The following is a 27,037-nucleotide window of genomic DNA, read 5'->3' on the forward strand; positions in this document are numbered from 1 at the left end:
GCAGGCTCGCAAGAATGGACAAAGTCGTGCTAAACATTCGTCCGATGAGACAAAGAATGCAAGCTTGTGATTGGTCAGGACGCTGTCATTGACAGCGCCACCATTGCACCATCAAAAACGTAAAGAGTGCCAAAGATATCTAGTGGCAGACACAGAGCAGCTTGAAGAATCCCTCACGGAAAAACTAAAAATATGAACGTTTTATTTAACCGTGACAGGAGGAGTGAAAAGATACTAGAGCTGAAACAACTAATCGATTTAATCGATTATAATCGATTATTAAAATAGTTAACAACTTTTTTAGTCATCGATTAGTTGTTTAATAATCATATTTTACCGCATAAAGTCTATTTTTTACCACAATCTGACATCGGTTACAATCTGTTAAATTTGCCGCCAGTGTGTGGCAGTAATAAGCCACTGATCTACCAGTGGGGCCGTAGAAGAAGAAATTAGCCAATAAGTGCCCTCGGTTTTCATGACGTATCACGTTACTGACGCGCATCTTGCTGTGAGAGATGGCGGATCAACAACAAATACGGAAGAAAAATAGAAGCGACAAAACAAGAGAAACCCCGGACAAAAACCTCACGAGTATGGGAGCACTTCACTAGATGCCTTGAAAAGACCGGTGACCTACAAAATATGCAAAAACCATGGCACGACGGAAGCACGACGTCCCTAAGTGAACATTTGAGATGAAAACATGGGGGCTGATGCAGCAGAGGAAAGTCCGGTAAGTAACAGAAAATAAACAAGCTAACGCAGATCACATTTGGGACTTAGTGTTAGCTGAGTTCGTTATAGTGGATGTTAAACATGTTTTTTTTTTTTTTTTTGCCGCGTCAGTTTACGGTGTTCTACTTCTGATTGACTAGATGCAATCGTGAATCTCCTCCGTGTTGTGAATCATGCGCTTGCCAAATTTAGCACGTCTGTTTATAAGAATGTTCTCGTTAAGAGAAAAACGGCACAAACCCATAACTGTGTTCCTCATTCAAAAAAGGACAACTCCGCGGAGAAAAATATACAGACGAGCTGTGTCCAGGTGAATATAACGCGGCATAGTTGTACGCTTTCAATTTTTAAATACAGGAGAAATTCAGAAAGTCCTTTTTTTAACTATTAAGAGGCTGTTTTACTATCTAACGCTGTAAAACACCTCACAACACATTTTTGTCAAAATAAATGATCACTGTATATTGTTAATTAATTCAAATAATGTAATATTGATTTAGTGTTGTAGTGTGTGTGCTGCTTTATTTTATATGTGTACTTAATTCAGTTTATTTGTTTCTTATGCAGAAAAAAACAAGCAACGATGGACAACTACATGGGGAACAAGACACTCACCCCCCAGCAATGCATACCACTTACAAACTCTATTCTAGATTCTACATTATTTTTTATGGAATTTACCTCTTATATTTTGATGCCAAAAAATTATTCTGGACTGATATTTTGCACTGTTTAGCTCATTTTACACTGCTGACTGTGGTCATGTGCAATAAAATAGATTGCAGTCAACTGCACAATTCTCTTATGTTTTTCTTTTTCTTAACTGAAATGTATTCATCACTTGTATAGGTTAAATAGCTAAACAATAACAAACCGATTAATCGAAAAAATAATCGACAGATTAATCGATTATGAAAATAATCGTTAGTTGCAGCCCTAAAAGATACGCAGCAAGCGTTTTATTGGCGGACGGAAATGACATGAAATGTGGGTTTAGAGGTAGAAGAAGAAGAAGAAAATATCATTTCTATAGCAAGGTAGCAAGTGCAAGAAGAAGTGGAGGAGAATGAGGGACAACTTAGTGTTAAATAGTAACTGAAAAACAAAACACAATATAAACACAACAGTATCTTGGTATCCGGTATCTTGGACTGGATACATGAAAGGATACCCCAGAACAACACTACGCCCTCTGTTGTCCTGGCAGGGAATTGCTTTGCAACACTCCCTAGAAGACAGAGATGCCTGAAGGCAAAACGTCTTTGTCCGTGCAAGTCTCGCCCTCATGGAACTGACGGAGAAGTATAAATTAGGCTTTAGCCAGGCAAGGACACCAATGGAAGGAGCAGGGACGGAGTCAATGTGCTCTTCACTTCCTCGATCTCCCTCCCACCTTCATACAACAGTGGTCTCTCTGGGGTCAATAGGTTCCCAGCTCACCCTGCACCTACCCATCAAAGTCTCATGTCTGTGAACTATCTGATGTTTTTGTGCTCTGTTTGGGGTAACTGAAATGGCTTTTTTCCCTCCCCACTCTTATTCTCATGTAAGCCTTTTCGATCTGCATTTGGGAGCATGAGGTATGCGCATGCCCACAGTTCAGCCTGACCCCAGTTTCACACTGAAAGCATCAGCAGCGCGGAACGGCGGCGGAACATCACTGCTTCAAATAGGATCCATTATAGTCTATGGAGTGTTTCAAACCAGCGGCAATTTCCAGGCACGTCCGAGAAGCGACACGCCGTGCCGCTATACATAGGATCAGGTTCTATTTTTGCCATGAGCCGCTTCTGGGACACGTCAATTTCCGCAGTTAACATAGGAATAGACAGGAAGTCACACAATGTTTCAGAGTAAAATCCCTGGTAATTTTCAAAATAAAAGTACTGCAATGATTTAATTTTATACATATGAAGTTTACGTGTGACCCAACGGCTTATATACTCACAGCATTGTCCCAGAAGTGCAGCAGTGTTTTTTATGGCTTTAATGTTGACAGTGAAGAGGAACAACATCATATATGACATCAAACAGCAACATAAAACGTGATTTTCTTCTTTTTGGTTTAATGGCGGATTGCATAAACAAATCGTGACCTGAAGTCTTGAGGGATGTTGTGATCACGCGAGTCCAGCGAAGAGCACATAGCGGAAGCCGTGCCGCTGCCAAGGCTCTCCCGGTGTGAAAAGGACCGCTTTGAAGTTTGCGAGTAAACAGTTCCGCTGCCGTTTCGCCCCGCTGATGCTTGCAGTATGAAACCGGCGTGATTCTGTTAAGTTGCGTTCGATAATTATTGAAAAATATTAGAAAAATTGCAGAAAATATATCTTACAGGCAGCCCTGCCATTTTATTTTTGGTATTTTTATTTTTTTCTCCGCCTCTTCTTGCTGCCTCATGCTCTGTTTTGGTTTGAGAGGGGAGGGCCTGGTGACGTAACGTGCCAGAGTCTGTAGTTTGATTGGTTAGGAGTAAGTAGTGAGTCTAGTATGCTGCTACCAGATAGGTTATAATGAAAAAAAGGAAATAATGAAAAAAGGAAACTTTATCGAAATTTATCGACCCATTTTTTTCCCTATCCCACCACATGACTATCAATAGATAGATTTAACTACTGAATTATCGTTCAGTCCTGTTCTTACTTTCGTGTTACATGTACAAACATATTTATTCTAATATGTTAAGTTGCAAATTCGACTAGTCCCAAAATACAATATGGCAGCTTCTGTGGAAAGGAAATATTGGCTTCAATTTTCAGCAGAAGGTCTTTTTGTATATGCTAATGATAATTACATTTAATAATGGAGTGGAAATAATCTTTCTCACAATCAAAGGATGTCACTTTAGCTTTAAACCATAGAGCATGTTTGAAAAAGGAATTGAAACGTTCGGCTAGGGCAGACTGCTATTGACATTCCCACTGATTAGCTCACCTTTCAAATAAGATTTAATGGTTCATGTTTCCACCAATTCTAGCTTTCACATGTTTTGGTTTGGCTTTTTCTTGTACGTTATTAGGCCCGAGCAGCGAAAGCGCTGCGAAGGCCTCTTGTTTTTGCTCTGATTATTCTTTTTTTGTTATTCCGTGCCCCCTTTGAACGGCTTTTTGGGGACCTTAACATACCCCAAAACTCACAATATTTTGCAAACTTGTCAGGCCTGGTGAAAAATTTGATATTTCAAAGGTTCCAAAAAAATCGCAAAGAAAATGGCTGAACAGCGCTCCCTAGAAAGTGAAAAAAAAACCCTCTCCATAAAGCTTAGTTTATTGTACAGTTATGAAATTTGGTACACTTGTAGTACTCAACAGTCCGCACAGAAAAGTCTCTTGCAAGCATGGTCAATATCAAACAGGAAGTCGGCCATTTTGGGTTGAAATGGCGATTTTTAGCCGTTTTTGCCGTTTTTAGGGTCCGTTTCTGATTGGATTGCTCGATCATTTTTCGCACAATCGTCTCAAAAATTGTGTAAAATTGCTCAGAAGGGATGGGCGAACAAAATGAGACAAAGATTCTGACTTTTCGTACATGGTGAAGGGGCGGGGCCAGGCCTCGAAGTTTGACTACTCGCCAAAAAAATTTAAATTGCTATAACTTCATAATTGAATGGAATAGAGTTACCAAACTTTCTGTGGTCATTCGTCATCCACCCACAAAGTAAATTGAGTGGTCGGATGATGACATCATATAAGCCCCGCCCCCTCAGGACCAAAAAGGTCAAGTTTTACTGTGAAAGGTCCCAAATTGCCCCATTTCACTTAATCACCACAAATATTTAGCTGGTAACTCAAGACAAGTGGGGGTTGCTTGGCGTCACTTTATGGGAGTTTTCGGTAGAGGGCGGGGCTGTGGCGGCGCGGCGAAGTCAGGCGTACCGCCGTGGCCTTACGTTTGCCTCCCATTTCGTCATTTCTAAAGATATCGTCACGAAACTTCTTGTGAGTGATCCTAGTCCAGCCCCCCAAAAGATCTGATGTGAACATTCGGTGGGCGTGGCCTATTTTCTGAAATAGCGCCCCCTAGGACCATTAAAACTGTCAGCCCCAAGCCATGCTTTGACTGAGGATTACGAAATTTGGTACACTAATGTGGTGTCTCAGGACCTACAAAAAAGTCTCTTGGAGCCAAGCGCAAATTCGCACAGGAAGTCGGCCATTTTGGTCCAAGTACGCGATTTAGTGGTTTTCGCACAGGTTGTTTGGAGAGTGATGCTCCATCGCCCTTTTCACCAATCGCCTTCAATCTTCTGCTATAGACTCTTAAAAAATAGGGGAAAAAATTCAACAGTCGGATTTTTCAAAAGTTGAAAGGTGTGGGCGTGGCTAAGCCTCAAACTTTGACCTGGCGCCACGCCACTCTTTTTTTCACAGCTCCCTACTGGACTCCTTTTACCCAATCAGCAGGAATCTCTGTTAAATAGCAGTAGACAACTTGAGGTCACTTGGTGTCCAGTACTGGCAGGTTTCAAAAAAAGGCGGGGCTTTGGGAGCATGGCGAAAATCGCCATCACGCCATGGAAATACGTTTGCCTCTCATTTCTTCAGTTATCGTGATATCGCTACGGAACTTCTGGTGAGTGATCCTAGTCTGACCCCCAAGAGAAATAGACAGCTGAAATTTGTGGGCGTGGCCTATTTTCTTAAATAGCGCCCCCTACGACCATTAAAACTGTCAGCCCCAAGCCATGCTTTGACTGAGGATTACGAAATTTGGTACACTAATGTGGTGTCTCAGGACCTACAAAAAAGTATCTTGGAGCCATGTGCAAAGTCGCACAGGAAGTCGGCCATTTTGGTCCAAGTACGCGATTTAGTGGTTTTCGCACACGTTGTTTGGAGAGTGATGCTCCGTCGCCCTTTTCACCAATGGCCTTCAAACTTCTGCTATATACTCTTAAGACATAGAGGAAAAAATTCAACAGTCGGATTTTTCAAAAGTTGAAAGGTACGGGCGTGGCTAAGCCTCAAACTTTGACCTGTCACCACGCCACTCTTTTTTTCACAGCTCCCTACTGAACTCCTTTTACCCAATCACCAGGAATCTCTGGCTAATAGCAGTAGACAACGTGAGGTCACTTGGTATCCAGTACTGGCAGGTTTCAAAAAAGGGCGGGGCTTTGGGAGCATGGCGAAAATCGCCATCACGCCATGGAAATACCTTTGCCTCTCATTTCTTCAGTTATCGTAATATCGCTACGAAACTTCTGGTGAGTGATCCTAGTCTGACCCCCAAGAGATAAAGACAGCTGAAGTTTGTGGGCGTGGCCTATTTCCTTAAATATGGTAAATGGCCTGTATTTGATATAGCGCCTTCTAGAGTTCTTGAAACCCCCCAAGGCGCTTTACAACACATTCAGTCATTCACCCATTCACACACACATTCACACACTGGTGGGGGTGAGCTACAATGTAGCCACAGCTGCCCTGGGGCGCACTGACAGAGGCGAGGCTGCTGAGCACTGGCGCCACCAGTCCCTCCGACCACCACCAGCAGGCAACGTGGGTTAAGTGTCTTGCCCAAGGACACAGCGACAGACTGAGCGGGGCTCGAACCTGCAACCTTCCGATTACGGGGCGAGCACTTAACTCCTGTGCCACCGTCGATCGCTAGATTCATTAAAACTCTGCCCCAAAACACGCTTTGTCCGATTGATGCCAAATGAACAGAAAAACATCTTGTCAACCAAAGCTGACCTCAATGGGATTTTTCTGTAGTTGGTCACAGCACACCCTAGATAACTTTAACCTACAATAACTTCAAAAAACGTGGCCAGAAAAGCATTACAGGTGGTCTGTGTCATCACACCACCCGTGTTGTAAAGATAGAGTTTGCCCTATTGGTGAGACGTGTAATATAATGGTGGGCTCAGAGGGGATGCTGAGTCAGGGTGAGGTGTGGAAGAGGTGATCGTTAGCGGTTTCTGGTGTCGGGGTGGCTGTTGTTTCTGTTCCGCGGACGTGCCCTGGTGCGCCGGGCTGCCGGCCAGGCCGGAGCAGCGCGGAGCTGCGAGGGCGAACGACGCTGCTTGCAGCTTTAATTCCCATTTATATTTTATGTTGCTATAACAAAAACGAAAAGGATATATTTAGTTTATAATTTCTTGAATTTTTTTACTTAATGTGGCAGTGTGAGCATCCTGTCACAGTGTCCCAATTGATCATGCACCCTGGCTACTTGGCCAAGGGGATGTCCCTTTGGCTGACTGGCCAGAGCGTATGACTCTCACCCGGGAGTCTGGGGATCGAATCCCACCCGGGCCCTCGCCTTTCCACCCTGCCACATTAATACTATTTTGAATGCTCTTGCAAAATAAAATGTGCATTTTGATTAAGTGATCTGTGGTTGAAGCTTCTGAGGTAATTCTTAGACTAATACGTGTTTATCACCAACAGAACGCCTGAAGCCAATGCAAAATAGAACCGACTTTTGTTTATTTATGGCCTATTATAAACCTACAAGGTCGATGGAGTGAGGGGTCTTGAATTTGAAGGACATTAAAAGTGTCATGCCAGCTGAAGCGGTGTACCCCTGGAGCAGCAGCACTAAATCTGCTAAAGAATGGACACTGAAAATGGCTTTTTATGAGCGCTGGTGAATTTTGTACACAGCTAAAACTTTCAGCTCAGGAAGAGTTCAGTCGACTCACTATAGTTAGGATGTACTATGACATGGAACTACTTTCAGAGCAAGGCTGACCTAAACAGTTGCGCTTGGTTGGTATATTAGCTTCTCTTCCACGTTTAAAACACGCTGTGTTGTTGGATGCTGCTTGCAGGATCTGCAGACTATTCCATTAAGGCTGTTCCACATCAAAACCTTTTCCTAAGGCTAAACTAGAGCTAACGACAACAATCCCTCGCGTTTTTGCTATTCACATGTTAGTAACACGACAGTAAACAAACCAACGTTACCTCCGAGCAGTGTGGATGAAAGCAGATGAGAAGTTAAACGCTGCATTTAATATTTTCTTACTTTCGTCTTCCATCTATTTCACAGTCGCCATTTTCCGTGGTGGTCTGGTGTGGGACAGATCATTTTGTAAGGGTGTCACACGTCCAGTTAACCCCGCTGCTACAAAACAAACAGCCTCCAAAATTACGGTCTAAAATATTGAGGCTCTTTACAAAGATAGCCGCTGTTGACAAGTTACAGGACTAACCTCTTATGAACATTTCGCTACGTATTGTGACGCGGCGGCGCCATGATGCTCCCCTGAAAACCCAGTAATGGTTCATTCCAGATAGGAGGCATAAAATTCAGAGCTAATGACCATTTCTTTTGGCCAGCAGATTTTTTATATGATGGCGGATAATCATCGTTAAAATGAATAACATACAATGAGCGTTAAGATGCAATTTGGTTTGGACATTTCAGATGCAAACAAACAGTTGTTGTCGTTTATAGTTTGTCAGTAAGATGTAGACGGGAATGAGGGGATAAATGTTGATGGAGCCCAGGCTTTGTTGCTTTTGTGACCGGTAATTTTCCTTTTTAACCCCATCTGGCGTTTTTTTTTTTACCGGGAAAACACGGCCTGTTTAAATACTCTTTAAAATATTCCTTGAATCAACCTGCTTTAGGCAGTTTTCTATAGCAAGTTGTAGCCAGTGGGCTGTCTGACTGAACACACACTTGTCTGTCAAAATGAGCACGTTTAAATAAAGTTATTACAGATTTATGAGGTCAGCAGTCTCGAGCTGTTTGCTTTAGCCAAATTAGCTTAACTATCAAATGTAGTTGGGTAAAGCATTCAACTTAATTTACAGAACAGTGTGTTATAAACTTGCTTATTAGGTAAGTTCACAAAGATAACTTATAAAATAGCTCTGCCGAATTACCATATAGTCAAACTGCTAAAAACGCTCGATATTTGTGTTGTTAGCTTTTGGTCACTAGCATAAAGCTATCAAAGCTTGGTAAAAACTAGTTGTGAACGATTTTTTATTGAAAACATTTACGTCATAATTTGCCCTCTTTAACCACAAATTTAACAGTTTTTACAGCTTTGTCCTATCAGTCACTTTTCTAAATGTAACACCTGTTTAAAACCTAAAGGTAGGCTGTGCATGCAAACATTAAACAGTGGATATAGTTTAATACATCTAACAGCAACAATTCACCCACTTCCTAATGATGATGTAATTGCTTTGTTGAGAGGGTTGGATTTACACTGAAAGATCATGGGAGATTAATTTAGAATTCACTTTGTTCCTGTAGTCAGATGTTGCTCCACAAGATTCAAGTTGACTGATTTGATTTTGTGCTCTAACTGAGGAGCTTCTCTTAAGAGATGATGGACACAGATGACTGCACTTTGACCCTGGACAGATTGTTTTTCGAGAAACCTACTATTCACAAGGTGTAAGTACAAGCAGTGGAAAAAACATTGTTTTTAAATTCCAATTAAATAAATTTTTCTTGTTTTTCGGTTTCGGTTTTGTTCTCCTTTGAACTGCGTTTTACAGGAAACCTCTGAACCAAGATGTTACTCCATGGCAGCTAGAAGCATCTCCAGCTCTTATGCATGTTCCAGCCACCCAGGAAATGCAAAAGGAGGCAGAGTCTCTTTCTACCCATTTCAGTATGTAGCTCTGAGCTAAGATGAATCTTTCTTAGCTAAGGCCCGGTTCAAAAAACTGTTTGATGAAACATGAGACAACACCTGGGGTGATAAAAAATCACAGATAACCCAGTTTTGGTCCTACAGTGTGTGGTGTGCAGCAACAGCAAAGAAAACACAAGACACATAATTTGATTTCACATACCAACATTCCACGGTCATACAGGAAACCTAGCAAAACCTCTCAAGATCAAGGTATAACAAACATGGTGGCAGAGGAGGAGGATTTGGATTCCTTCTGGTCCATGCAGCGCACTTCATTCTCCTCACTTTCTGGCTTCAATTCAAGTTTATTTATTTAGCGCTAAATCACGACAAGAGTTGTCTCACTTCACAAAGTAAACATTCCAATACAGTTCAGTTCATTAAGCCAGTTAGTAAAAAGGGTCCTACAGTCAGGTCCATAAACATTTGGACATCGACACAATGCTAACATTTTTGGCTCTATGCACCACCACAATGGATATCAAATGAAACTAACTAGATGTGTCAGCTTGTATTTGAGGGTATTTACATCCAAATCAGATGAACGGTGTAGGAATTACAACAGTTTGCATATGTGCCTCCCACTTGTTAAAGGACCAAAAGTAATGGGACAATTGGCGTCTCAGCTGTTCCTTGACCAGATGTGTGTTTTTCCCTCATTATCCCAATTACAATGAGCAGATAAAAGGTCCAGCGTTCATTTCAAGTGTGCTACTTGCATTGCTGTCAACTGTCACGATGAGATCCAAAGAGCTGTCACTATCAGTGAAGCAAGCCATCATTAGGCTGAAAAAACAAAAGAAACATATCAGAGACATAGCAAAAACATTAGGCGTGGCCTAAACAACAGTTTGGAACATTCTCAAAAAGAAGGAACGCACCGGTGAGCTCAGCAACACCAAAAGACCCGGAAGACCACGGAAAACAACTGTGGTGGATGACTGAAGAATCCTTTCCCTGGTGAAGAAAACACCCTCACAACAGTTGGCCGGATCAAGAACACTCTCCAGGAGGTAGGTGTATCTGTGTCAAAGTCAGCAATCAAGAGAAGACTCCACCAGTGTGAATACAGAGGGTTCACCACAAGATGTAAACCATTGGTGAGCCCCAAAATCAGGAAGGCCAGATTAGAGTTTGGCAAACAACATCTAAAAAAGCCTTCACAGTTCTGGAACAACATCCTATGGACAGATGAGACCAAGACCAACTTGTACCAGAGTGATGGGAAGAGAAGAGTATGGAGACGAAAAGGAACTGCTCATGATCCTAAGCATACCACCTCATCAGTGAAGCATGGTGCTGGAAGTGTCATGGCGTGGGCATGTATGGCTGCCAGTGGAACTGGTTCTCTTGTATTTATTGATGATGTGACTGCTGACAAAAGCAGCACGATGAATTCTGAAGTGTTTTGGTCAAATCTGCTCATATTCAGCCAAATGCCTCAGAACTCATTGGACAGTGCAGATGGACAATGACCCAAAGCATACTGTAAAAGCAACCAAAGAGTTTTTGAAGGGAAAGAAGTGGACTGTCTTGCAATGGCCAAGTCAATCACCTGACCTGAATCCGATTGAGCATGCATTTCACTTGCTGAAGACAAAACTGAAGGGAAAACGCCCCAAGAACAAGCAGGAACTGAAGACTGTTGCAGTAGAGGCCTGGCAGAGCATCACCAGGGGTGAAACTCAACGTCTGGTGATGTCTATGTGTTCCAGACTTCAGGCTGTAATTGACTGCAAAGGATTTGCAACCAAGTATTGAAATGTATACGTTTGATTTATGGTTCTTATTCTGTCCCATTACTTTTAGTCCCTTAACAAGTGGGAGGCACATATGCAAACTGTTGTAATTCCTACGCCGTTCACCTGATTTGGATGTAAATATCAGTAAAATGTTTCCTATATAAGGAACCCAGCAGGTTGCATCGAGTCACTGACTAGTGTCAGTGACTATACAGCAATCCTCATACTAAGCAAGCATGCAGTGACAGTGGAGAGGAAAACTCCCTTTTAACAGGAAGAACCCTCCAGAGAATCCTGGCTCAGTATAAGCAGCCATCCTCCACGACTCACTGTCTCACGACTCACAAATGTTATTATCAGGAGAGGGAGAATGTTTAAGTGGTTAGCAGCAGTGTGCTAGCTGATGGCCCCCTCCATGAGGCCACCACAGCTCAGCAGAACATCATTGTAGCTTCTTCTGGGGAGAAAAACACTTAGAGAGAAAATAAAGTTAACAGCTGAAATAAATAAATAAAAATGTTTTAGCCTAGTCTTAAAAGTAGACAAGGTGTCTGCCTCACAGACTAAAGCTGGGAGCTGGTTCCACTAGAAAGGAGCCTGATAACTAAAAGATCTGCCTCCCATCCAATTTTTAGATATCCTGGGAATCACCAGTAAACCTGCAGTCTGAAGCCTGGTTCATGCTTCTCCGTCAGCTCCGCAAGGGACAGACACTCACGGATTGACGGAAGCGTTTTGCTCTCATACTTCTCCGTCTCCTGGGGAGTGTTGCAAAGCAATTCCCCGGCAGGACAACAGAGGGCGTAGCGCTGTTCTTTGGTATCCTGTTATGTATCCGGTCCACGATAGTGTCTTCATATTGTGTTTTTTGTGTATATAAGAGACTTTTTTAATACGGACACATTTGTCTCTCATCCTCCTCCACCTCTTCATGCGCTCCTCACCTCTAAACCCACATTTCCTGTCATTTCCGTCCACAAATAAAACGCTTGCTGCGCATCTTTTCACTCCTCCGGTCACGGGGAATTAAACGTTCATATTTTTAGAGTTGTTTCGCAAGGTATTTTTCAAGTTTCTCCGTGTCTGCCGCTTATTATCCTCGGCTCTCTTTATGTTTTTGAGGGCGCAATGGTGGCGCTGTAGACAACAGCGGCGTCCTGACCAATCACAAGCTTGCGTTGTCCGTCTCGACTGACGGATGTTTAGAAAAGAGAGCTCGACTCCGTTCATCCTTGCGGAGGTCTCCGGCAGGCATGCTAGGACGTTGCGTGTCTCCGCACTGACGCAGACGGAGAAGCATGAATCAGGCTTGAGAGCGAAGAGCTTGTTTAGGAATGTATGGCACAATCAGATCACTGATGTATGATGAAGCTTGATTATTAAGAGCTTTATATGTGAGAAGAAGGATCTTAAAATCTATTCTGAATTTAACAGGTAGCCAGTGTAGGGAAGCTAAGACAGGAGAGATATGATCTCTCTTTTTAATTCTCATCAGGACTCTAGCTGCAGCGTTTTGGACAAGCATTATGTGTGTCTTTGTGGTCAGGATGCAGGTTTTTACAGTGGTGTTTTGTAGTACCGATGGAGGTTTAAAGCAGTCATCTGTGACATGAAGGTCACACTCTCAACTGCAGCATGAAATCAACCGCTCTATGCTCGCAACTCGGAGAAGGTGGGCATTAGTGACCTACTTCTCGGGGAGGCGGGTTTCAGATCAGAGACCGGCTTCAGATGGAGGAGAAATGCTTGATGACACACTTTGTTCTGGACGCAGTCATGAAGTCAGGAAGAAAACGCATTAATGCAGCCCAAAAATAGTTTGGGGGTATTTTTCATGAGGAAATATTATTACATGGTAAAAGCTCAAAAAAGTCGCATTTTCAAAATATGGAACCTTGAAATGTATGTAAAGTATGATTTTAATACATTTCCAATCTTTAATTTGTTGAGCTGAATTTTAGGCTTAAGTTAGGTGTAAACAACCATCCCCAACAGTTTTTAATTGTAATCTTATTCAGGCAGTCAAGCACTACAAAAATCTTTTTTAAAGTTGACGATTATTTCATTTTTATTTTATTTGCAGGTTTCACACAGAAACCCCAGATGTTTAGTCCTCCTTTAAAGAAGCTACATGGCCTAAAGGACTCATCTGAGATCAGTTTGTGCGGTTTAAACAACGAGGAGAGAGAGGCTGATGAAACCCACGGTGGTACCAGTGGATGTGAAGGTCTTTACAGGGGTGAAGGGTTTACGGATTACTTTGAGGGTAGCCATCAGAGTAACAGGACTGTAGAAGAATCCCTGCTGGACTCCGGCCATGTGACCAGCAACAGATGGCTGTCTCAGGATCACAGAAAAAGTCCTCCTTTACGAAGAAGGTAAGTGTCACAAGTTTGTAGTGAGGACACAAATGAAATAGCACTTGTGTTTAGTTTGACGTTTTCATTTGTTGTGTCTTTATGACTGAAAAAGGTAAATGGCCTGTTTAAAAATCTGCTCTTGGGACAGGAACTGTGTTTGACTGCAGATGTGGCTGAAAAATTAGGGTCAGATTAGAGTTTTTCTCCCCAGCAGTCAGACATAGTCCATCAGTTAGGCATGCTTTAGAAGGTCCTCTCTGAAGAGCAGGGTCTTCAGGAGTTTCTTGAAAATTGAAAAGGAAGCCGCTGTTCTGGTAGTGCTTGCAAGGTCATTCCACATTTGTGGAACGATGCATGAGAAGAGTCTGGATTGTCCTGAGTGTGGTGTAGGCACTGCTAGCCGACCATCCTGTGATGACCGGAGCGGCCGGGCCCAGACGTAAGCCTTTGCGAGAGGATTCAGGTAGATGGGAGCCGTACCATCTCAGACTTTGTATGCTAGTGTTAGCAATTTGAATTTGATGCTTGCAGCTAGCGGTAGCCAGTGGAGCTCAATGAACAGAGGGGTGACGTGTGCTCTTTTTGGCTGGTTGAAGACCAGATGCGCTGCTGCATTCTGGACCATTTGAAGAGGTCTCACAGTACAGCCTGGAAGACCAGTTAGAAGGGCGTTGCAGTAATCGAGGCGGGAGATGACAGTAGGTTGCACCAGGAGCTGGGTGGCATGTTGTGTTAGGTATGGTCTGATCTTTCGTTTGTTATACAGCGCTAAGCGGCATGAACGAGCAACAGAGGCAACGTGATCTTTAAAGGTCAGGTGTTCATCAATCACAACACCCAGATTTCGAACTGCCTTTGAAGGAGCCAGAGATAGGAAGTCATTTTGGATTGAGCTATCGTGCTGTATGGATGGTTTTGCTGGGATGACAAGTAGATCAGTTTTAGAGAGGTTGAGTTGGAGAATAGGGCTTTCGCGGTTGAGGAATTCCCCCTGCGGTGATTCAGGGTGGCTTAATATTGCAGTGTGCGATATTATTGCAGCCCTTTTTTATTGCAGTACTATCTAAACATAATGTTTACACATTTAAAAAAGGTTAAAAATTGCCGTGCCTTCTTTTATAACACTTTACTGAATGCAGATCAAAGGGCAGTAACAACACAGATCGCAGTAACGTTTGTTTCTCCGACAGTCGGAGTCCGACTGAACTTAAAACCAACAAAATTCAGGAGAAAAACTTTTAAATGCAAATTTGGCTGCAGCATCTAACAAATAAGAAACAAGTCCCCATTTTGTTTAGTTGTTTAAAATCAAGCATAAAAAATTACATGTACCGGGCGCGGGGCACTATCATTTCACTTTCACACACACACGAATGACGGTGATTTATAGCTCGGTCACGTCCTTGTTACCCACAAGGAAAACCAGCATGTTAACTACGGTTTGAGAGAGGATCTGAGAGGGGTGGCAACATTTGCAGCAACACTGAAAACCCTCTCGGATGGTGAGCTCGTTGCACTAACGCACACGTACCTGCGTGCGACTGGCGAGCAAAGGGAATCTCTCCTGGTTGTTGCTCCACCATGTCAGGGGGGTTTCTTTAGGGTGGATGCGTTCCTCCTGCAGGTAGCGAGTGAGCTCCAGCTCGGCTCAAACTCTCTTTGGGACGGTTGCAGAAGCAGTGCTTGTCCGGGACTTCAGCAGGTCTCCGAGCATTTATTTATTTATTTTTGCCGCTGGTGGCAGCTCTGTCTCGGCCAAGGACTCTGGCTGCGCAGCAGCTGACGTACTGAAAACCAAAGTGCTCCCAAAGGAGCGAAGTAACGTTTCGTTTTGATACCAGTGCAGCCATCCTTCTCAACATGCATCATTGAGTTGAACCAAGTTCAGTAATCACGGTGGCCCATGATGCAGCGGGGTGGGCTTCTTCATATCGCAATATTTCATTTTTGCGGTTACCGCGACAGCCCTATTGGAGATGGTGGGATTTCATCCATTTTGATATGTCAGAGAGACAGTTTGGTATTTGTGCAGAGACAGTGTGGTCGTCCGGTGGAAATGACAGATAGAGCTGGGTGTCGTCTGCATAGCAGTGGTAGGAGAAGCCATGTGATCGAATGATCTCACCCAGTGAGGTGGTGTATATGGCAAAGAGAAGAGGTCCTAGTACTGAGCCCTGGGGGACTCCTTTGGCAAGATGGTACACGGTAGAGGATTGTCCAAGCCAAGATACACTGAATGATCGTCCTGTGAGGTATGATTCAAACCGGGCGTGTGATTTCTCTGTGATGTCCATGCTAGAGAGTGTGGACAAAAGGAAGCCATGGTTGACAGTGTCAAATGCAGCCGATATGTCGAGCAGGATAAGCGCTGAGGATTTTCCTGTTGCTCTAGCTTCTTTTAAGGATTCAGTCACTGCTAACAGAGCAGTTTCAGTGGAGTGGCCCTTTTTGAACCCAGATTGGTAAGGGTCAAGCAGACAGTTTTGTGAGAGGTATTCTGTGATCTGCTTGAAAGCCACCCTTTCAATGATTTTGGATAGAAAAGGGAGGGGAGAGATAGGTCGGTAGTTCTCCACATGATTTGGAGGAAGAGGTGTTTTTTTTTAGCAGCGGTTTAACCTGAGCATGCTTGAGAGGTGGGAAATGTACCGGATGTCAGTGAAGCGTTGAGCACATGAGTGACTGCTGCGGCTACTGTAGGAGCAAGAGCTTGGAGCAGCTTAGTCGGAATGGGGTCCAGTGGGCATGTAGTAGGGCGGCTGCACGTGAGAAGCTTGGACACACAGTTCTCAGTGAGAGGGGAACAAGAGGAAAATGAAGCAGTAGGGCCTGAGATGGTTGGGCTTGAAGGAGATTGTGGTAGCGAATGTTCAGGAGTGGCCAGTTGAGTAAACTGTTTGCTTATAGCTGCCACTTTGTTAGTGAAGAATGAGGCAAAGGTGTCAGCTGATAGATTGTTGGTAGGAGGTGGAGACGGAGGGTTGAGCAGAGTTTTGAATGTTGAAAATAGTTTCTGAGAGTCAGCAGAGCTGAGAATTTGGTCAGTGTAGAAAGCTTTCTTTGCATCAGTGATGCTGGCAGAGAATGAGGACAGTAATTCATGAAATTTCAATAGATCACCAGGATCTTTTGTTTTGCGCCATTTCCGTTCCACAGCTCTAAGATTGGTGCGTAGAGACCGGAGGGTATCATTTAGCCAAGGGTGCGACTGAGAGGATCTAGCAGGTCTAGTGGCTAAAGGACACAAGTTGTTAAGACAAGAGCAGAGTGACTCTGTGGCATCATTCACTTCATAAGCAGAGATTGTGCTGGGAGATGGAAGAGTGGAGGCAACAAAAGAGGAGAAGTAGTTGGGTGCCAGATTGCGGAGGTTGCGGCGGAATGAGACCACTGGGGAGGAAGCAGTGGACCTCCCTTGTAGAGTCGAGCTGAAATGGATGAAGTGATGATCGGAAAGATGCAGCGGTGTGACAGAGATTGTGTCTATGGCACAGTTTCTGGTGAAAATGAGGTCCAGTGCTTTTCCAGCTTTGTGAGTTGGAGGACTTTGTACTAGTTTTAGATCAAATGATGACATTAGTGACAGGAAGCCTGATGAGCTGGGATTGTCCAGGTGAATATTCATGTCTCCAAGGACCATTGTGGGACAGTCGTGCTCAGGAATGGAGGAGAGCAGGGTGTCGAGTTCATCAAGAAAGTCTCCCAGTTGACCTGGTTGTCGATATATGACAACCAAAAAGAATTTTTTTGGTACAGTTACCTGGATGGCATGGTATTCAAAGGAGTTGTATTTAGTGATGAGTAGCAACTGACTGTATATCCATTTGTTGGAAATGAACATGCCTGTTCCACCACCTCGGCCAGATGCACGTGAAGTGTGGGAGAAAGTGTGGTTACTTGAGAGAGCAGATGGGGTAGCATTGTCACATGGTTTGATCCAGGCCTCAGTGACTATGTTTACATGCAGCCAATATCCGGGTTATGATCGGGTTAAGGTCGGTATTCGGGTTTCTGAGTTGATCAGAATAACCCGTTTACAAGCACAAATAGAAAGAGTTACCCCTAACTTGCATAACCCGATTTAAATGCGGACGTTGGGGTAGCGTCAGGACCTAAGGACTACGTCCAGACGCAATATACATCATTTCCGGTTCTTCTTGTTCCGGTATCCGTGAAAACAACAACATGTTTCCCAGTTCGGAAGAGATAGCGGCCGCGTTTGTTTGCGCTTTAGTTTCTTCGTCACTCCAAAAGTGTGGTGCTGTGCCGCGACTCGCCATGTTGCTCCCAACCTGTTGTTTACTTCCGGAGTTCTGGCGCATACAAGACGTCTCGCTACTCAAAAGACCAAGATTCCTTGCGAACAGAGCATGCGCAGAACACACGCTTTGATGGGGATATCCCGGTATGCGTTTACACGACCAAACATTCGGGTTAGAAAAGGGTTACCCCAGGTGTAGTAACCGGGTTTTTAAAAACCCGGTTATGATCATATCCAGGTTTTTGGCGGTGTTTACATGGACCTGCGGAACCGGGTTATTGTGAATATTCGGGTTTTAAAAGGGTTACTGGCTGCATGTAAACGCACTCAGTGAGAGCCAGTGCATCCAGTGACAGGTGGTTTGCATATGCGGTAATGAAGTCAGCTTTGTTTACAGCTGATTGGCAGTTCCAAAGTCCCATAGACAGGTGGATGTCTTCGGGGGGAGTTGGTTTTAGCGAGCGGAGGTTTTGAAGGTTGCGAAAGCGGTTTGCTGTGTGTGACCTTCCTCTGAAGCCAGTGATCACAGGTATAGGATAATGGCACATTTTGCTAGGTGTCGATGGAGCAGCGTGATGCCTTCTACTCTTTGGTAAAGGTTCAACAAAGAACTTTTCTCTCCTGGTTTCACTTTTCACTTTTCTTCATCTCCTTTAACAACAGCTTGTTCAATATTCCACGTTTGGACATCAGAGGCGACTTGTCAACCAAAACCGACTCCAACCGACTCAGTAGCAGCCATACAATGTCCAGACTTCAAACTTTTTGCAGTCGGGTTGCCATGACAACGGGATCTCCTGCTCTTCAGCCACCACAAGCAGCAGTTGGCCTTGTAGCTCCTTTTTCCCCTGAGCCACCTCCTCTGGACCCTTGTGCAGCGAGCAGCCGGCCCTCCCAGCCAGCAGGACTGCAGGATAGGGGCACAAAAAGAGCCTTGGTTCCACCCATGATGCCCCAGCCGCTCCACATACAAGGTTCTGCACAACACTGGCGCTGTCAGAAACAGGCACTGAGTTACTCAGTAGCATAACATACAGGTTGTGGAAAGCTGCACAGTGTTTGAGTATGACCTTTGCCAACCACAGCATCAGCTGCCACAATGCGCTAGGGTTTAATGAGGTGAGCTGAGCCTGATGACTGCATCACTGTCGTAGGAAACTGGTCACTGAAGGTGATCAGCCACTGGTGCCAACCACAGATCTGACTTTTACTTTATAGAGGTTTAAGCTCCACATTTTGCCAACAATTTATAAAAAATTAACCTCAAAATGAAAGATAAAAAACGTGACAAAAGAAAACGTTTCATTTGTTCTCATTTTAGGATCTTCTGGACCTGGAGTCCTGCGACCGGTGTCGGAACTTCGTATCCTTTTTATTCTTGTGCTGATGGGCCACGAACATGAATAATAACTAAATGATCTAAGATAACCTGGAAGTTCAAGCCAAAACAAAAATGGCTGTTTCCCAGTGGCGGGCTGCAGAAAATGTTTTTGTAAACCGTCGGGACCTTTCCCCGACTGAACAAGAAAGAAATCCTCTGGCAACATTTTCCTGGATTCTTCTTTTTTAATACTTTCAGCTGTTATTATTCAGTTTTCTGATGAGTTTATTTATCAGCTGTGGGGCTTTGAGCCAGACGTCTCTAGTTAAAGACATGCAACATGGTTTTGGCCATGCTTCCAGATGAAGGCTGAGACACATTGATGTTGATGAGATGAACACAATTTAGTACAGCCATATTGTGTCTGAATGGTGCCGGGAGACCTGAGATAAGGCTTTTGGACTTGGATTTCCTAAAACACACCACACAGCTGTAAAGTTCAGGTCCATCTTCAGTGACTTCCCCTTCTTCAACTACGTTCAGTCCAAAGCTCTAGATGATGTAAGATCATTATGCCACAGACACAGTGCTAAAGAAGATGAGGTTCTTACCTTGAAAACACTTGAAGCTTTAGGGTTAGGGTTATTAGCTAGTGTTAGAAAGTGCTTTAACTAGAGCTGCAACCAAAACCCAGCTGGTAATTGGTAGGGGCCCAGTATTCAGCTTGGTAAGTGAGTTACTAATCTGAGACTCAAATGGGTTTTTTGTTGGTGAATGCTTTACAGAACACCAATACTTAATCACGTTTCTCTGTCAGTAAAGTCACCAAGTTCAGAAAGCTGGTATAAAAGTCAGGAATGGCTATTGGCCCTCCAAGTGAAGCTCAGTGATGTTTAGTTTTATGAAACAGGGATGGGAAGTCATAGTTTTGTTAATATGAGTAAATGATCTCCAGTGTGAGGTGCTGAGAGGTCTTCACATTGAAAGTGCTTGAAAAGTCATTGAATATATTATTTATTTCAACCTTTATTTTACCGGGTAAAATGTTTGAGAACATGTTCTCATTTACAAACATGACCTGGCCAAGAGGTCTTGGAAGGAAGTGCAAAAATAATAAAATGAATAATAATAAAATAAATACAACAACAACAACAACAACAACAACAAAGTAAACAGATAAGCACATAACAGATCAGACATAATAGGTTATCAACAGGCAATAGAAAGTTTTGAATCTAGGTCTGAAAATTAAGAGAACATATACACATGCATGCAGGAGTAAGAACCCTGGTATGTCCATCATCCTTTTGATTTGATTTGATGTGTTAAACCAGTGATTTTGATTTGCTTGCAGGTGCTTTACACCAACAGGAACTTCGTTGCCTGTGCTCCGACAGGATCAGGTAAAACCGTGCTGTTTGAGCTGGCCATTATTCGTCTGTTGATGGAGACACCAGAGCCATGGAGAGATGTCAAGGCTGTATATAGTGAGCAATGGAGTACTGATGAAGTCTCAACCGCAGAAACTTGATCTGAGATCATTTAGATCCTGTAGAGTTGGGACTCAGATTACAGGTTCATGGCATTTCTTCTGAACAGACTTATTGTTTGCATCATCAGTGGCTCCCATCAAGGCGCTGTGCAGTCAGTGCTCTGAGAACTGGAAGAAGAAATTTGGTCCTTTGGGGCTGAGCTGCAAAGAACTGACTGGTGACACAGAGATTGACGACTTCTTTGAGATTCAAGACTCCCAAATCATCTTGACCACTCCTGTGTGTGTCACTGATGTGCAGCTGAGTCAAGCATGCTCAACAAATCTATAAACATATTCAAATTTTCATGACAGTTATTATAACACGTTTATCATTAAACTTCTATGTTTTACACATCCGTTTAGGAAAAATGGGACAGCATGACCAGGAAATGGAAGGATAACTGCTTGCTTCAGCTCGTCAAACTCTTCCTCATTGATGAGGTGAGTTTATTTGTCAAGAGTCAAGAGTCATTTATTGTCATATTCTCCACATGTGCAGGACATACAGAGAAATGAAATTCAGTTTCAGCACACACAATTCAAAGATCAGACATACGTGGGTAAGACACATAACAAGAATTGGTGACTGCGGTCATTCGCAACATGAGTCGCGCTACCTTAATAGATAGATGAAAAGGGTGTTACATGAGGAAAGTTCAGGGAGGGGAAAAAAGGCATTAACAGGGTTACACCAGCAGGGTGTAGCACTCCAATGCAAAAAAACACCCGACATGGAAGCACAGACAGCACGTATACAACATCAGAGTCCGATGGGGAGGTGGGGGTGGGCGGGATCCTGAAGCCTCCAATGGGAGCTGCCACTGCGGCGCATCGACCAGCTGCAGAACAACAGGTGGGAGGGAGAGATAAGGAACAGAGAGCACATTGAGGTCCCTGCAGATATAGCCTGAAGGGAGAGGGTGAAGGTCGGGACACAGCATCTGTCGGCATTCCTCCTTTTGTGGGGGTGTGTTGAGGCAGCCTTGAGAGGCTGCTATGGCGTCAGATAAGGATAAACATAACTTTGTTTAGGGTAGACAGAGATAATCTTCCCCTCCGTCTTGTAGTCTCTAAGTGGTCATTCATGTCCACCAGTGAAGCCAATTTTACATTCCACATCCCCGCATCGTCCGGCGACCCTCTCCGAGATCAAATCCATCTTGCGCACTAACACAGGCAACGCCGCAAGGACATTGTCCAGCTTACGGTTCACCTCGAGTAACGTCCCAGTCTGTGAGGTCACCGCACGAGCGGCACATTCCGTGGGTACGGGTCGCACTCCAATCGCTCCCATCTTCCCAAATTTCCAGAAAACCAGATATCCTCCCACTCCAATCAGAAGAAATCCAGTGATCATCAGGCCGAATATCCACAAATCTTCCACGTCCTCGATGGACAGCTGAGAGAGGCACACAATTCGCCAGACCTCCCAAGAATCGAGTGCATATCCCGATGCGAATGTCCCCTCGGGACAGGTGGGAGCCCCCTTCTCCGTTCTCATCGTAGAGAAAATTTTGTCAATCACGTTGAATGACCAATTAATTAAGTCCATATTTCCAAAAAGAGAGTAGTGGTTTCAGGAGAAATGCAGAGAAGTGCTCTGTAGGCAGACAGGACAAGAGCCTTGGGGAAGCCGATAAGGGAGCTGAGAAAAAAGCGTCTGTACTCTCTGAAGGCTGAAGAAGAAGAGGTCAAACGTTTTACTGAAAACATCACTAAATGAGAGTAGTTTTGTAAAGGGTTTAATTTACATTTTTAATGACCCATATGACATGAGATTCCATAATAAATATGAAATCAATCTTATGGATCTTTGGGTACTTTTAACCAGAAGATTGGAACTTTTTATTGCAGGGATTATGTAACACTTCGTATTAACTCAGAGACAAAAGAAAGAGAGTCAAGTTTTCAATCTTAGCATTATTCCAAAGGTGGAAAAAGGAAATCCTACAAACCTGATTAACCTGGGATTTGAATGACATGTCCTGGTCAAAGATAACACCAAGGTTCCTTACTTTGTTCTCAGAGACTAATTTAATGCCATTAAGGTCAGGTGATTGACTAAGCAATTTCCTTTTCTGAATTTCAGGTCCAAAGATGAGAACTTCTGTCTTGTTTTGATTTAAAAGCAGAAAGTTTAGAGTCCTCCAATTATTTATGTCTTCAAGACAAGCCTGTAATCTACCCAACCGATTAGGTTCATCAGGGTTAATGGATAAATATAACTGAGTATCATCAGCATAACAGTGGAAGTTTATCCCATGCTGTCTAATGATTTTACCAATTGGGAGCATATATATAGTAAAAAGAATTTTTCCAAGCACTGAACCCTGTGGTACTCCACAAGTAACCCTGGAGTATGAAGACGATTTGTCATGTACATTTACAAAATGAAATCTATCAGACAGGTAGGATTTAAACCAGCCTAGCGCTGTTCCTTTGATCCCTACAACATGTTCAAGTCTTTCTAAAAGAACATTGTGATCAACTGTGTCAAAGGCAACACTGAGATCTAACAAGACTAGAACAGACACAAGATTCTTATCTGAGGCCATGAGAATATCATTTGTAACTCTCACTAATGCAGTTTCAGTGCTGTGATACTCTCTAAAACCAGACTGAAATTCCTCAAACAGAGCATTAGTGTTTCAATGCTGACATACTTGGATGGCCACTATTTTCTCAAGGGCTTGGCAGTTCTAGTTTGTCGAAGCTTATTTTTATAAAGCACAAGACTATATTTCCAGGATAGGTAGGCCTCCTCATGGTGCGTAGAGCACCATGTTCTCTCCAATTTTCTAGAATTTTGTTTTAAGGCTCGTAAATGAGAATTAAACCAGGGAGCCAACTTCCTGTCCCTAATTACCTTCTTTTTTAAAGGGGCAACATCATCTAATGCCACACGTAAAGAGGAAGTAACATGATGAACTAAGGCATCAATTTGTGAGGGGCTAGAACTGAAAATATTGCCCTCTGCTACGTTCCTCTGAGATGCTGAGGACAGTAAAGATGGAACAGATGATTTAAAAGATGCAACTGCGTTGTCAGATAGAGACCGACTATAGTGAAATTTACTTTCATGTCTCGAGAACTCAGTTATAAAAAACTCAAAGGTTATCAGAAAGTGGTCCGAGAGGACTGGATTATGTGGAAAGATCGTTATTTCCTCACACTCAATGCCATAAGTCAGTACAAGGTCCAATGTATGATGGCAGGAGTGGGTGGAGCTATGTATTCTTTGAGTAAAACCAATTGAGTCTAAGATATTACTAAAGGCTACATTGAGGCTATCATTTTCAATGTCCACATGAATGTTGAAATCCCCCACTACAATGACCTTATCAGTATTTAGCACCAAATCAGAGATCTGATCCAAAAACTCAGAGTAAGGGCCTGGTGGACGATATAAAACTACAAACAAGAGTGGTTTTACAGTTTTGCAATCTGGATTAGGAAAACTAAGAATAAGATGTTCGAACGAACTGTAGCTATTAATTGGTAAGTGATTGATTAATAGGTCTGAATGATCCCTCTGAAGTCATGATCCCCCTGTTCCCTCTTTAGTTAGGAAGGATAAATGGTAAATGGCCTGTATTTGTACATCACTTTCTTAGGGTTCTAAGGCGCTTCACAATCAGTCATCCAACCACTCATAAACACATCCACATGCAAGTAATGATGAGGTACAATGTAGCCGCAGCTGTCCTGGGGTACACTGATGGAAGCGAGACTGCTGTGCACATGTGCCAGTGGTCCCTCCGGTCACCACCAGCAGGCAAGGTGGGTTAAGTGTCTTGCCCAAGGGCACAACAGCGGCATTCTCTGGTGGGAGCCGGGATCAAACCTACAACCTTTCAGTTGCGTGACAACTCGCTCTACCTCCTGAGCTACTGCTGTCCCCACGTTGCAAAGTAAACAGTCAGTGGTAGTCGCATTGTTGTTAGCCAATCAGAGGTGAGATGTCCAAATATCAGGAAGTTAAGCCTCATTTTAACTTCTGTCTGCGTTTGGACGGAGACATGCAACGCCATTATGCGTTGACGCAAGAGCCCTCCGACATGCTCGCAGAGGAAGATGGAGACATGCTCCAATTTTTAACTATCCGTCAAAAGAGATGGAGAACGCAGGCTTGTGATTGGTCAGGACGCTGCTTCCTGAAAATCTGCAACATCACCACCTTTGCCTCCTCAAAAACGTAGCGGCAGATACGGAACAGATTGAAGAACGCATTGCATAAAAAGTCTGAAAATATGAACATTTATTCACCCCTGGCTGAAGGAGTACAAACGTATGCAGCAAGAGTTTTATTTGTGGATGGAAACGACGAGAAACGTGGGTTTAGAGGTACCGATCGCATGAATAGGTGGAGGGGAATGAGGAACATATTTGTCAGTGGCAAAAGGTCTCTGAGCTACATTAAAACTATGTAAACAATAGTAAATACACTATCATGTACCGGATACATGACTGTAATGGTGGCAGGATACCTCAGAGTGGCGCTACGCCCTCTGTTGCCCTGGTGGGGAATTGTTTTGCAACAGTCTCCAGCTGATGGAGAAGTCTGAAAGCAAAAGGTCTCTGACAATGCGTGCGCGTCTCTCCCTCGCAGAGCTGACGGAGAAGTACAAATTAGTCTTTAGACTTCAAATCCTGCCGTCTGCAGATCTCCTCTGATCTGGCAATCTTCTAAATCCTAAAACAGGCGCACCAGGGACTTTTGAGTACAACTTAAAAGGCATTCATTTCTACTAGAGATCACTACAAATGTATTTAGATTAAACCAGTGAACCACATTTTAAATGAGCCCACAGAACCATCCTGTTAATAGCTCACCCTCATTTGTAATGAATGTGGAATTATAAAATGTTTTGTTTTCCAGGTGCATGTGGTGAAAGATGCAACTCGTGGTGCCACACTGGAAGTGGTGGTGAGCAGAATGAAGGCGGTGAATGCCTACAGAGCATCCCAGAATCCAGAGGCAGGCCTCTCCATGAGATTTGTAGCTGTATCAGCCACCATCCCCAACATATCTGATGTAAGATTCTGTTCCATCTGTGAGCTCTGTTTCTGTGGTGTAAATCAGTGGTTCCCAACCTTTTTTCCTTGACGACCCCCTTTGCTTGTGTTCAACAAAAGCCAAGGACCCACTAACTAGGGCTGGGCAACATGGCCTCCAATCACTATCATGATATACACTCACCTAAAGGATTATTAGGAACACCTGCCCAACATCTCCTTAATGCAATTATCTAATCAACCAATCACAAGGCAGTTGCTTCAATGCATTTAGGGGCGTGGTCCTGGTCAAGACCATCTCCTGAACTCCAAACTGAAGGTCAGAAGGTGAAAGAAAGGTGATTTAAGCTATTTTGAGCGTGGCATGGTTGTTGGTGCCAGACGGGCCGGTCTCAGTATTTCACAATCTGCTCAGTTACTGGGATTTTCACCCACAACCATTTCTAGGGTTTACAAAGAATGGTGTGAGAAGGGAAAAACATCCAGTATGCAGCAGTCCTGTGGGCTAAATGCCTTGTTGATGCTAGAGGTCAGAGGAGAATGGGCCGACTGATCCAAGCTGATAGAAGAGCAACTTTGACTGAAATAACCACTCGTTACAACCGAGGAATGCAGCAAGGCATTTGTGAAGCCACAACACGCACAACCTTGAGGCGGATGGGCTACAACAGCAGAAGACCTCACCGGGTACCACTCATCTCCACTACAAACAGGAAAAAGAGGCTACAATTTGCACCAGCTCACCAAAACTGGACAGTTGAAGACTGGAAAAATGCTGCCGGGTCTGATGAGTCTCCATTTCTGTTGAGACGTTCAAATGGTAGAGTCAGAATTTGGCGTAAACAGAATGAGAACATGGATCCATCATGCCTTGTTACCACTGTGCAGGCTGGTGGTGGTGGTGTCATGGTATGGGGGATGTTTTCTTGGCACACTTTAGGCCCCTTAGTGCCAAATGGGCATGGTTTAAATGCCACGGGCTACCTGGCATTGTTTCTGACCATGTCCATCCCTTCATGACCACCATGTACCCGTCCTCTGATGCTACCTCCAGCAGGATAATGCACCGTGTCATAAAGCTCCAATCATTTCAAACTGGTTTCTTGAGCATGACGATGAGTTCACTGTACTACAACGACCCCCACGTTCACCAGATCTCACCCCGATAGAGATCTTTGGGATGTGGTGGAACGGGAGCTTCGGGCCCTGGATGTGCATCCCACACATCTCCATCAACTGCAAGATGCTATCCTGTCAATATGGCCGACATTTCTAAAGAATGCTTTCAGCACCTTGTTGGATCAACGCCACGTAGAATTAAGGCAGTTCTGAAGGTGAAAGAGGTCAAACACTATTAGTGTGGTGTTCCTGATAATCCTTTAGTTGAGTGTAGTGAGCAGTTCATCTCAATAACAGTAAACTGACGATAATTACTTGTACAGCAGAAGTTAGCGCTAGCCGTG

The 27,037-nt window shown here is 43.7% G+C and overlaps 2 protein-coding genes across 10 annotated transcripts in view; one reads left to right on the plus strand and one right to left on the minus strand.

Annotated features, from left to right (window-relative positions):
- znf644a (zinc finger protein 644a) overlaps positions 1-7,846 on the minus strand; it is a 31,415-nt gene extending 23,569 nt beyond the window's left edge. The window contains exon 1 of one of the 2 annotated variants that reach the window (XM_015976062.3): positions 7,708-7,846. The gene's annotated coding sequence lies outside the window, so the exon portion shown is untranslated. Of the gene's footprint in view, positions 1-7,646 lie in introns of both variants that reach the window. The other variant, XM_015976061.3, reaches the window with a different exon arrangement.
- Positions 7,847-8,074: 228 nt separating this feature from the next.
- hfm1 (helicase for meiosis 1) overlaps positions 8,075-27,037 on the plus strand; it is a 68,857-nt gene continuing 49,894 nt past the window's right edge. For 5 of the 8 annotated variants that reach the window (XM_015976056.3, XM_015976058.3, XM_015976059.3 and 2 more), the window contains exons 1-11: positions 8,402-8,529; positions 9,013-9,096; positions 9,201-9,316; positions 13,166-13,460; positions 18,367-18,677; positions 19,025-19,066; positions 19,515-19,585; positions 20,379-20,511; positions 20,645-20,796; positions 20,922-20,999; positions 25,438-25,593. In XM_015976056.3, coding sequence (XP_015831542.3) covers positions 9,026-9,096; positions 9,201-9,316; positions 13,166-13,460; positions 18,367-18,677; positions 19,025-19,066; positions 19,515-19,585; positions 20,379-20,511; positions 20,645-20,796; positions 20,922-20,999; positions 25,438-25,593 — 1,425 coding nt within the window. In that variant the 5' untranslated portion in view covers positions 8,402-8,529; positions 9,013-9,025. Of the gene's footprint in view, positions 8,214-8,401; positions 8,530-8,952; positions 9,097-9,200; positions 9,317-13,165; positions 13,461-18,366; positions 18,678-19,024; positions 19,067-19,514; positions 19,586-20,378; positions 20,512-20,644; positions 20,797-20,921; positions 21,000-25,437; positions 25,594-27,037 lie in introns of those variants that run through there. The other 3 variants (XM_015976057.3, XM_054734004.2, XM_054734003.2) reach the window with 3 other exon arrangements.

The sequence above is a fragment of the Nothobranchius furzeri genome, chromosome 11 (assembly GCF_043380555.1).
Source record: "Nothobranchius furzeri strain GRZ-AD chromosome 11, NfurGRZ-RIMD1, whole genome shotgun sequence".
In the NCBI taxonomy this organism is placed as follows: Eukaryota; Metazoa; Chordata; class Actinopteri; order Cyprinodontiformes; family Nothobranchiidae; genus Nothobranchius; species Nothobranchius furzeri.